General features: G+C 70.6%; 2 protein-coding genes across 2 annotated transcripts; one reads left to right on the top strand and one right to left on the bottom strand.

The window, feature by feature from the left end:
• The first annotated feature begins 3,473 nt into the window (after window positions 1–3,473).
• Window positions 3,474–5,917, top strand: LOC134512258 (rheacalcin-1-like). The gene is made up of 5 exons (XM_063327584.1): window positions 3,474–3,540; window positions 3,887–3,981; window positions 4,065–4,214; window positions 5,629–5,734; window positions 5,850–5,917. Exons 1-5 carry the CDS (start codon window positions 3,474–3,476, stop codon window positions 5,915–5,917), a joined length of 486 nt encoding a protein of 161 aa, XP_063183654.1.
• Window positions 5,918–7,830: 1,913 nt separating this feature from the next.
• LOC134511189 (C-type lectin-like) lies at window positions 7,831–10,994 on the bottom strand. The gene is made up of 6 exons (XM_063324780.1): window positions 10,902–10,994; window positions 10,346–10,420; window positions 9,526–9,656; window positions 9,149–9,286; window positions 8,594–8,708; window positions 7,831–7,976 (listed from the first exon to the last, which is right to left on the bottom strand). The coding sequence occupies exons 2-6, from the start codon at window positions 10,410–10,412 to the stop codon at window positions 7,909–7,911; spliced, it is 519 nt and encodes a 172-aa protein (XP_063180850.1). The 5' UTR covers window positions 10,413–10,420; window positions 10,902–10,994; the 3' UTR covers window positions 7,831–7,908.
• Between the last annotated feature and the right edge of the window lie 202 nt (window positions 10,995–11,196).

Raw genomic sequence — 11,196 nt, 5'->3', positions numbered from 1 at the left:
CCCTGCCTGCACCCCCTCCCTGCACCTCCTGCCTGCACACCCTGCCTGCACGCCCTGCCTGCATCCCCTGCCTGCACATCCCTGCCTGCACCCCCTGCCTGTGCCAGAACCACCCGATGTCCCCGCGCAGAGGGACACGGTGCAGGTGACGGGGAGGTGGCACCGCGGTGACATCCCTGGAGCTGGCACGGACACAGCGCCCGCCACTTGCTGCCGAGCCGAGGTCCCTCCTGCGGCCGGGCGCGGGGGCACCGTCACCCTCCCCCCCAGGGCCGTGCACCCCGGGCACGGCAGGGCATGGGGACGGTGGGGGGGCACCAGTCCCCTCGTGTGCCCCCTCTGCCAGCCCCTGCGCTGGGACACGTCCTGCACCCCGACCCCTCATTGGGGCTGCATCCTGCACCCCGGACCCACACTGGGGCTGTGTCCTGTGTCCTGCACCCCGGACCCACATTGGGTCCATCCTGCCTCATCGGGGGCACAGCCTGCAGCCCAGCCCTGCACCCCAACCGCACACGGGGGCTGTGTCCTGCACCCCGGACCCACATTGGGTCCATGTCCTGCACCCCGATCCTGCATTGTGTCCGTGTCCTGCACCCAAACCCCACATTGGGGCCATATCCTGCACCCCGGACCCACACGGGGGCTACGTCCTGCTTCTCAATCCTGCGTTGGGTCCGTGTCCTGCACCCCGACCCCACACTGGCTCCGTGTCCTTTACCCCGATCCCGCATCGGTGCCGCATCCTGCACCTGAGCCCCACAGCCCAGCCCCACAGCCCAGCCCCACGGCCGGGGGTCCCCTGGTTGGGACCGGAGCCCCGCAGGCGGGTGGCGGTGCCGGGGCTGCGGCGGTGCCGGGGCGGGGGGAGCCGGAGCTGCCGGTGCCGGGGGGGCCCGAGCCGGCGGAGCGTGTCTGGAGCCGCGGCCGGTCCCCGCCGCCTTATCTGATCCCGGGCTGGGCAACCGGCCCGGCCGGCCCCGCTCCGCCGCCCTCCCCCGCCCTGCCGGGGGGCTGCCTGCCCGGGGCGGGGGGCCCTGCCTTCCCGGGGAGGGCCCTGCTCCTCCCGGCACCCCCCGCTCCCCCCCGCCATCGCTCGGGCCGTGGGGAGCGCGGTGCCGGGCTGCGGCGCTGCCCGGGGGTCCCGGCTGCTGCCGCCCCCACCCCTGGGGCGGCCACCCGGCCCCACGCCGGGCGGTGCTCACCGCGGAGCCGTGGGTGCCGCGCTGGTGGCGGGGGGTGCTCCCACCAGAGCCATCGGTGCTCATGCCGGAGCTGCGGGAGCTCACGGCGGAGCTGTGGGTGCCGCACCGATGCGCTGGGTGCTCACACCAGAGCTGGGGGGGGCTCAGGACAGAGCCGTGGGTGCTCACGCCAGAGCCCTGGGTGCTCACGCTGGAGCCATGTGTGCCACACCAGCGTGGTGGGTGCTCACGTCAGAGCCACGGGTGTTCACGATGGAGTGGTGGGTGCCACGCTGATGTGGTGGGTGCCATGCCGGAGTGGTGGGTGCTCATGCTGCAGCCACATGTGTCACACTGGGGTGGTGGGTGCTCACGGAGTCATGGGTGCTCATACCGGAGCCATGGGTGCTTACGCTGGTGGCAGGGGGTGGTCATGCTGGTGCAGTGGGTGCTCACACTGCAGCCACATGTGCCACACTGGTGTGCTGGGTGCTCTCATCAGAGCCCCGGGTGCTCACACCAGAGTGGTGGGTGCCACACTGGTGTGCTGGGTGATCACAATGGAGCCGTGGGGGCTCACGCTGGAGCCATGTGTGCCACACCAGTGTGGGGGGTGCCATGCCGGTGTGATGGGTGCTCACCAGAGCCATCGGTGCCCATGACAGAGCCGTGGGTGCCCATGATGGAGTGGTGGGTGCCACACTGGTGTGGTGGGTGCTCATACTGGAGTCATGGGTGCTCATTACGGAGCCGTGGGTGCTCACACCAGAGCTGTGGGTGCTCATGCCGAAGCCATGGGTGCTCACAACTGGTCCAGTGGACGGTCATGTTGGTGCGGTGGGTGCTCCCACTGCAGCCACGTGTGCCACACCAGTGTGCTGGGCGCTCACACAGGAGCCGTGGGTGCTCATGCTGGAGCCATGGGTGCCACACCGGTGTGGTGGGTGCCGCAGGAGCCAGTGGGTGGGGCCGGCAGGAGGAGACCACCCGGGGACGCAGCCCAGGGCCAGCTGCCATCACTGGGGTGGGCACAGGAGTGACACGGCACCGCAGGACCCACAGGGACACCTGGGGACTGGGAGCGGGGCTGGTGCTGCTGCGGGACCCACACTGTCCCCAGCACAGCCCAGCTCCCAGGGGCTGAGCTGGGGATGGGGATGGGATGGAGAAGGGATGGTAAGAGAAGGGATGGGGATGGGATGGAGATGGGGTTCGAATGGGATGGGACGGGGATGGGATGGAAATGGGATGGGATGGGATGGGGATGGGATGGGAATGGGGATAGGGTTGGGATGGGACGGGGATGGGATGGAGATGGGATGGGATGGCCGGCATTGCCTCCCCAGGGGGTGCAGAGTGAGGGCAGCGCCCCAGGGTGCCGGGGGGCTCGGGCAGTGGGACCAGGACCGTGGGCTCAGCTGGGCGCGGGGGGCTCGGGGCTGGGAGCATCACCCAGGGCTGGTGCCGGTGGCACTCGCTGTGGGGGTGCGGCGTTGGCCCCGGGACAAGGGGCTCTGCCACCGGCTCGCTGGGTGCTGGGTGGCTGCTGGCACCTGCGGGGACCACGGGCACGTCCAGCCAGGGCCCGGTGCCTCCGGGGTGTTGGGGCGAGGAGGGGCTGGGCTGGGTGTCCCGCTGCGGGGGCTGTGCCCGCTCGGGCGCCCGCCTGCAGCCGCCGGAGCCGCGGGGCGTCCACACTCCCCTTTGATGTGGGTGCCAGGAGCGGGTGCCGCCCCCCCGTCTGTCCAGCCGCCCCGCGCCCCGCGCCTATAAAGGTGTTGGGGCGGCCGCGTCCCGCTCCAGCCAGGCTCATCTCCACCGCGCTGCCGCAGAGCTGGTGGGTGCTGCCACCGGGGCAGGTGACGGGCGGTGGGTGCTGGGGTGGTGGGTGCCGGGGGAGGTGACGGGTGGTGGGTGCTGGGGCAGGGGGTGGTGGATGCCAGGGAAGGTGATGGGGTGGTGGGTGATGGGGCAGGCGGTGGGGTGGTGGGTACCAGGGAAGGTGGTGGGTGCTGCAGAGGGTGATGGGGTGGTGGGTGCTGGTGTAGGCGGTGGGTGCTGGGGAAGGTGGTGGGTGCCCAGGCAGATGGTGGGGTGGTGGGTGCCCAATGAGGTGGTGGGTGCTGGGGAAGGTGCCGGGGCAATGGGGAAGGCGATGGGGTGGTGGGTGCCTGGTGAGGTGGTAGGTGCTGGGGCAGGCGGTGGGTGCTGGGAGAGGTGATGGGTTGGTGGGTGCTGGTGCAGTCGGGGGGTACCCAGGCCGCCCCCGTGCCGCAGGGAAGGGAGAGGATGGGACTCACCGCCGTCCTGGGGCTCTGCCTGCTGGGCTGCCTGGCCCTGCACCCCTGCCTGCATGGTGAGACCCCCCCGCACCCTGACCCCCCCCCCACCCCAGGCCCTTCACCCCCCTCACCCACCCCCAGACCCCCCCCACCCCGCTGCCTGCCCTGCACCCCTGCCTCCACCCTGACACCCCCCGGCCCTTCGCCCCCCTCACCCACCCCCGCACCCCCCCCGCCCTGCACCCCTGCACCCAGGACAGTGCGCAGGGGCTCCCCAAAACGTGGGGGGTCGGGAGCAGCCCCCCTGGACCCCCAGGATGCCCTGAGCTCCAACCCCCGGGGCTGCCGCCCGACGGGTCCCGGCTGCGGCTGGGCTGCTGGGGGGGGGGGTCTGGGTGAAGGTGTCCCCCCCCCGAGCAGGGGCGCAGGCGAACAAGTGCCGCCGGGGGTGGCTGGAGCTGCGGGGTCACTGCTACGGGTACGTCAGGCAGGAGCTCAGCTGGAGGAAGGCGGAGGTGGGTGCTGGGGGGGGGTCCCGGCCCCCCCGCCGCCGGGCAGCGCCAGCGGCCCCCCCCCCCGACGCCCCGTCCCCCCCCAGGGCTGGTGCCAGGCGGCGGGCGGGGGGTGTCACCTGGCCTCGCTGCACTCCCCCGAGGAGCACCGCGCCCTCGCCGCCTTCGTGGCCCAGCGCCGGCGGGAGGAGGAGGAGGAGGAGGAGGAAGGCGTCTGGATCGGCCTCTACCACCGCGTGAGGGGCCCTGCCTGCACCGCTGCCCGCACCGCTGCCTGCAACACTGCCTGCGCTGCCTCTAACGCTGCTCACGCTGCCCGCACCGCTGCCTGCAACACTGCCTGCGCTGCCTCTAACACTGCTCACGCTGCCTGCACCGCGGCCCACACCGCTGCCTGCAACACCGCCTGCACTGCTGCACGTACTGCCTGCAACACTGCTTGCACTGCCTGCACCGCTGCCTGTAACACTGCTGGCGCTGCCTGCACTGCTGCCTGGTAACACTGCCTGCACTGCTGCCTGCACTGCCTGTACCGCCTACACTGCCTGCACTGCCTGTAACACTGCCTGCGCTGCCTCTAACACTGCTCACGCTGCCTGCACTGCTGCCTGCACTGCTGCCTGCAACACTGCCTGCACTGCTGCTTGTAACAATGCTGGCGCTGCCTGCACTGCTGCCTGTAACACTGCCTGCACTGCTGCATGTACTGCCTGCAACACTGCTTGCACTGCCTGCACCGCTGCCTGCACCACTGCCTGCACTGCCTGCACTGCTGCTGGTAACACTGCATGTACTGCCTGCACCGCTGCCTGCACTGCCTGCAGCGCTGCCTGCAGCGCTGCCTACACTGCTGCCTCTGGTGCTGCCTGCACTGCTGCCTGCGCTGCCTGCACTGCTGCCTACTCTGCTGCCTGTGGTGCTGCCTGCAGCCCCCCATGCTCTGGGGGGGGCTGTCACCGCCCCCCCCACTGCCCCTGCCCGCGTCCGTCTGTCTGTCCTTCCCCCGCCTGCACCCCCTGCCCTGGCCACCACTTGTGTCCCCCCCTGGCCGGAGCCGGCCCCCCCAGCACCCCCCAGCACCCCAACCTTCCCAGCCCCCCCACCCCCCAGCCCCCCAGCCCTCCCCACCCCTCTCACCCCCCCACCCCCCAATCCCCCCAGCCCTCCCAGTCCCCTCGAGATGCCTCCAGCCCCCCAACCTCCCCATCCCCTCCACCCCCCCAAGTCCCCCCAGCCCCTCACAGCCCCCCACACCCCCTCACCCCCCCAGGCCCAATCCCCCCAGCCCCCCTGCACCCCCCAGCCGCCCCACAATTCCCCAGCTCCCCTACCCCCCCCACCCCCCCAATCCCCCCAGCCCTCCCCACTCCCCTCATCCCAATGCCCCCCCCAAGTCCCCAGCCCCGCCACCCCCTCCACCGCCCCCAGCCCCATATCCCCCCTACGCCCCCCACCCCCCCGACCTCCCCAATTCCCCAGGCCCCCCAGCCCCCCTGCCCCCAATAGCCCCCCCCCCAAATTCCCCAGCTCCCCTACCCCCCCCACCCCCCCAATCCCCCCAGCCCTCCCCACTCCCCTCATCCCCATGCCCCCCTCCAAAGTCCCCAGCCCCCCCCCCGCCCCCCCTGACGCTGCCCCCCCGCCCCGCAGCGCCCGTCCTGGCGCTGGGCCGACGGCTCGGAGCTGCGTTATTCCGCCTGGGAGGGGGACGACGGCCCCAAGGGGCGCCGCTGCGCCGCGCTGGAGGACTCGGCGGGTGAGGGGGGGCCCGGGCCCCGGCACCGACCCACCCCCCCACCCCCCCGGGGGGAGGTGGGGAGCGCCCCCCGGCGCCCCTTCCCCCCCCAGCGCCCGCTGTGCTCCCCCCGCAGGGTTCCTGCTCTGGGAGGAGGATTCGTGCGGCGAGAGGAAACCCTTCCTCTGCAAACACCCCGCCTGAGGGGGGGCTGCACCCCCCCGCCGCGCCCCACAGCCCGACCCACGGCCCTGCCCCACGCCCCGCGCCCCTGCCCCTCTGCCCCCACACAGCCCGGACCCCCGCAAACCCCTCTGCCCCCCCGCACCCACACAGCCCGGACCCCCCCAAACCCCTCTGCCCCCCCGCACCCACACAGCCTGGACCCCCCCAAACCCCTCTGCCCCCCCGCACCCACACAGCCCGGACTCCCCCAAACCCCTCTGCCCCCCCGCACCCACACAGCCTGGACCCCCCCAAACCCCTCTGCCCCATTGCACCCACACAGCCCGGACCCCCCCAAATCCCTCTGCCCCCCCGCACCCACACAGCCTGGACCCCCCCAAACCCCTCTGCCCCATTGCACCCACACAGCCCGGAACCCCCCCCCCAAATCCCTCTGCCCCTCTGCCCCCACACAGCCCGGACCCCCCCAAATCCCTCTGCCCCCCCGCACCCACACAGCCTGGACCCCCCCAAACCCCTCTGCCCCATTGCACCCACACAGCCCGGACCTCCCCAAACCCCTCTGCCCCCCCGCACCCACACAGCCCGGACCCCCCAAATCCCTCTGCCCCCCTGGCCCCACACAGCCCGGACCCGCCAAACCCCTCTGCCCCCCCGCACCCACACAGCCCGGACCCCCCCAAACCCCTCTGCCCCACTGTCCCCGGACCCCAACAGCCCCCTCCTCACCACGGGCAGCCCCTGGCCGCGGGGGGGGACACCCCACAATAAAGCACCCCACAGCACCCATGGCCCTGCTTCTTCCTCCGCCGTGTCCGAGGGCAGGATCCCCCCCCGGGGTGCCCCCCGCGGGGCGGGGACCCGTCAGTGTCCCCTCAGCTCCCCATGGGGCAAAGCAGGGGGGGATCGCAGCCCCCCGGCTCTGGGGGTGCCCCGGGGGGGCAGGAGCTGTGTGGGGAGCAGGGGGGGGCACCGTGGGGTGCCCAAGGGTGCGTGCCCGGGGGGGCTCGCAGGGGGGTGCAAACTCACAGCAGGGACCCTGTTGCCCCCCGTCCCCCCCATGGCAGGAGGGTTCCCCAGCAGGTTTCCCAAGGCAGGAGGTGTCCCCAGTGGGAATTGTCCCTATGGCAGGACATGTCCCCATGTCAGGAGGTGTCCCTGTGGCAGGATGTGTCCCCATGGCAGAAGGTGTCCCCAGCAGGACATGTCCCCAGGGCAAGAGGTGTTCCCGAGGCAGGACATGTCCCCAGGGTAGGGGGTGTCCCCATGGCAGGAGGTGTCCCCATGTCAGGAGGTGTCCCCATGGCAGGATGTGTCCCTATGGCAGGAGGTGTCCCCATGTCAGAAGGTGTCCCCATGTCAGGAGGTGTCCCCAGGGCAGGATGTGTCCCCAGCAGGTGTCCCCATGTCAGGAGGTGTCCCCATGTCAGAAGGTGTCCCCATGTCAGGAGGTGTCCCCATGGCACGATGTGTCCCCATGTCAGAAGGTGTCCCCAGGGCAGGCTGTGTCCCCATGGCAGGTGTCCCCATGTCAGAAGGTGTCCCCATGGCAGGAGGTGTCCCCATGGCAGGAGGTGTCCCCATGTCAGAAGGTGTCCCCAGGGCAGGCTGTGTCCCCATGGCAGGTGTCCCCATGTCAGAAGGTGTCCCCATGTCAGGAGGTGTCCCCATGGCAGGTGTCCCCATGTCAGAAGGTGTCCCCATGTCAGAAGGTGTCCCCATGGCAGGAGGTGTCCCCATGTCAGGAGGTGTCCCCATGTCAGAAGGTGTCCCCATGGCAGGTGTCCCCATGGCAGGAGGTGTCCCCAGGGCAGGAGGTGTCCCCATGGCAGGTGTCCCCAGCAGGTGTCCCCGCGCGTGCGGGGGCAGGACGGCGGGCACAGGTGGGTGCTGGGTGCTCAAGCCAAGGTTTATTGCTTCGGGGGGTGCGGGGGGCCCCAGCAGGGTGATGGGCAGGGAGGGGGCTGTGGGGGCTCCTCCAGGCCCCGGTGTGGGGGGGTCCAAGCCCCTCAGAGCTGGTGCCGGCACAGAAAGGGGAACTTGTCGTCGCAGGGGTAGTCGTGCCAGAGCTTGAAACCTGGGGGGGGGCAGGAAGTCACCCCCAGCCCTGTCGCCCCCCCGTCACACTCCCTTGCACCTCCATCAACCCCCCCCATCACCCCTTTTACCTCCATCACCCCCCCATCACCCCTTTTACCTCCATCACCCCCCACCTCCAAAACATCACCCACCTCCATCACCCTTTTATCTCCATCATCCTCCACCTCCATCACCCCCTCCCATAACCCCCCTCCCCTCCCTCACCCCCCCATCACCCCATTTGTCCCCATCACCCCCCTCTGCTCCATCACCCCTTTTGCCTCCATCCCCCCCCTCCATCACCCCCCTCCATCACCCCTTTTGTCTCTATCATCCTCCACCTCCGTCACCCCCACCTCCCAAAATCCCCTCCCCTCCGTCACCCCCCCTCCATCACCCCCCCATCACCCCTTTGTCTCCATCACCCCCATCATCCCCCATCACCCTTTTCATCCCCATCACCCCCCTCTGCTCCATCACCCCTTTTGCCTCCACCACCGTCCCCTCCGTCGCCCCCCCCTCCACCACCCCCCTTTACCACCCGCCTCCTCAAGGCTCCCGCAGCAGCCGGGGGTCCCGGCCGGCCCCCCCATGCTCCCCCAGGCCCCGTCTGACCCGAGTAGGCGTCCAGCACCACGCAGTCCTCCCTGTCCCACAGGTTGTTGGGCTGCCCCGGCGCCCATCTCTCGTAGTTGTAGGTGGAATCGTCCGACCACTTCCATTTCCTGGTCTGGGGGGGTCGGGGGTCACGGGGGTCAGCGGGTGCCCAGGATGGGGGTCAGCGGGTGCCCAGGGTGGGGGACAGGGGGCAGGGGGTCAGCGGGTGCCCAGGATGGGGGTCAGTGGGTGTCCATGACGGGGGCCCAGGGCTCAGTGGGTGCCCAGGTGGGGGGAGAGTGGTCCATGGCTACGTGGGATGGGTGGCCAGGGCTCAGTGGGTGCCCAGGACGGGGGGCAGCGGGTGCCCGGGGCGGGGGGTCATTGGTTGCCTGAGATGGGGAGTCAGTGGGTGCCTGGGGTGGGGTGACAGCGGTCAGGGGGTGCCCAGGGTGGGGGGCCGGGGCTCAGGGGGTGCCCAGGACGGGGCTCAGTGTGTGCCTGGGGTGGGGGTCAGCGGGTGCCCAGGGTGGGGGTCAGCGGGTGCCCGTGGGGGGGCCGGAGCTGACTCACATGCTCCTCGTCCTGCAGCCCGATCCAGGTGTTGACCCCCTTCATCTCCTTGTCCACGTAGCGGGCCAGGACCATGGCGGCCCCCTCGCTGTGGATGGAGGCCAGGTGCCCCATGGGGCCGTACCGGTTGCATTCCTCCTGTGGGGGGGCCAGGGGGGACCGGCTCAGCACCCGGCGCCCGCAGCCGCCCGTGGGCACTGGGCACCCCCGTGCAGAAAACCCGGGGGCGGCGGCGGGGGGAGACCATCAGAGCCCCCCCAACCCCGCCGGGGGGGCGAGCGGAGCCCTCCCCGAGCTGCAGCCCCTGGGGGTGGGGGTCCTGCTCTGTCCTCCCCCGGGGACGCCCCTGCGTCCCCCCCAGCGGCGCCAGCCCCCACCTCAGCCTCGGCCCAGGTCATCCTGGTGTTGAAGTAGCCGTAGCAGGACCCCCGGTACTGGATCCAGTTCTTGGGGCAGTCGGCCGTCTGCCCCCCGTCTCCGTCAGGGGTGGGGGGGGCCGCCATCCCACCTGCCAAAACGGCAGAGCCGCCGCTGTCCCACGGCAGGGGGGCACCGGCCATGGCCCCCCGGCCCCGGCACCCCCCCGCTGTGAGGGGGGGTCCCACAAGGAGGGCTGGGGGGGGGGGGGCAGCGGGGGGGAGCAGGGAGCAGGGACTGGGGGCCAAGGAGGATTGAATAGGGATTGATTAGGGATCAGGAAGCGGGAATCAGGGAGGAGGGATCTGGAAGCAGGAATCGGGAGCAGGGACTGGAGACCAAGGAAGAGGGATCGAGGATCAGGAACTGGGGATCAAGGAGGAGGGATCCGGGAGGAGGGATCGGGGATTGGGGATCATGGATCAGGGACTGGGGACTGAGAATGAGGGATCAGGGGGCAGGGAGGAAGGATCGGGGAGCAGGGATTGGGGAGCAGGGAGCAGGGATTGGGGATCGAGGAGGAGGGATCGGAGATTGGGGATCAGGGATCACAGAGGAGGGATTGGGGGTCGAGGATCAGGGATCAGGGATTTTTAAAATAAAAAATAAAAATATTATGGATCAGGGATTAGGGACCATGGAGGAGGGATCAAGGAGCAAGGATCGGGGATCGTGGAGCAGGGATCAGGGAATCAAGGAGGGGGATCAGAGATTGAGGGTCACAGAGGAGTGATCGGGGACCAAGGAGGAGGGATCGGGGACCGGGAAGCAGGGAATCACCTCCCAGGAGGGTGAGGAGGACCAGGCAGCCGAGTGGGCAGGGCGGCAGCGGGGACCCAGCACCCATGGCTTCTGCTGTGGAGAGAGTGGGGGGAGATGGGCTGAGCCGGGGGGGAGCACAGGGAGAGGCACCCGGAGCTCGGGCTGCCCGGAGCCTCCCTTCTCCGGGCTGAACCCCCCCAGCTCTCTCAGCCTGTCCCCACAGCAGAGGGGCTCCAGCCCTCCCAGCATCTCCGGGGCCTCCTCTGGCCCCGCTCCAACAGCTCCGTGTCTCTCCTGTGCCGAGGCCCCAGCGCTGGAGGCAGCACTGCAGGGGGGTCTCCCCGAGCGGAGCAGAGGGGCAGAATCCCCCCCTCGCCCCCCTGCCCACGCTGCTGGGGATGCAGCCCAGGCTGCGGGGGGGTTCTGGGCTGCCAGCGCACGGTGCCGGCTCATGGCCGGCTTTTCCCTGTGGGTCACAGGGACCCACTTCTCCAGCCTGTCCTGGTCCTTCTGGGTGACATCCCGTCCCTCCCACCCAGGACCCTGCCGGGGCTGTTGGCCACGGGACACTCACCAGATGGCTCTCGGGACCGGGGCTGGCTGGTGGCTGGCACGTCCCAGGGTGGGTGACCTGTGTCTGCGGGGTCCCTCCGTGGATCCGGCGAGGGCGGCGCTGGCAGGACCCCCGGGCTGGGCACCCACAGCTTTTATGGCTGCGGCGGGGGAGGAACAGCCCGGGCCCTTCTGCTTTCCTGGAACCCCGTCCGTTATTGCAGCTCCTGCTGGGGCCATCAACGGGGAGACCACAGGGTCCCTGGGGCCACCAGCAGAGACCACATTGTCCCTGGGGGCACCAACAGTGAGACCAG

This window comes from Chroicocephalus ridibundus, chromosome 1, assembly GCF_963924245.1.
Source record: "Chroicocephalus ridibundus chromosome 1, bChrRid1.1, whole genome shotgun sequence".
In the NCBI taxonomy this organism is placed as follows: Eukaryota; Metazoa; Chordata; class Aves; order Charadriiformes; family Laridae; genus Chroicocephalus; species Chroicocephalus ridibundus.
The sequence above is the reverse complement of the archived record's forward strand: the minus strand, read 5'-3'. Positions and strand labels throughout refer to the sequence as shown.

Excerpts from the sequence above, each read along its gene's own strand:
- LOC134512258 (XM_063327584.1), top strand. The coding sequence starts at position 3,474 with ATGGGACTCACCGCCGTCCTGGGGCTCTGCCTGCTGGGCTGCCTGGCC. Across the intron at positions 3,541-3,886 it reads CCTGCACCCCTGCCTGCATG|GGGCGCAGGCGAACAAGTGC; the intron begins GTGAGACCCCCC and ends CCCCCCGAGCAG. Across the intron at positions 5,735-5,849 it reads CGCGCTGGAGGACTCGGCGG|GGTTCCTGCTCTGGGAGGAG; the intron begins GTGAGGGGGGGC and ends CTCCCCCCGCAG.
- LOC134511189 (XM_063324780.1), bottom strand. The coding sequence starts at position 10,412 with ATGGGTGCTGGGTCCCCGCTGCCGCCCTGCCCACTCGGCTGCCTGGTC. Across the intron at positions 9,657-10,345 it reads CCTCCTCACCCTCCTGGGAG|GTGGGATGGCGGCCCCCCCC; the intron begins GTGATTCCCTGC and ends CCGTTTTGGCAG. Across the intron at positions 7,977-8,593 it reads GGTGCTGGACGCCTACTCGG|GTTTCAAGCTCTGGCACGAC; the intron begins GTCAGACGGGGC and ends GCCCCCCCCCAG.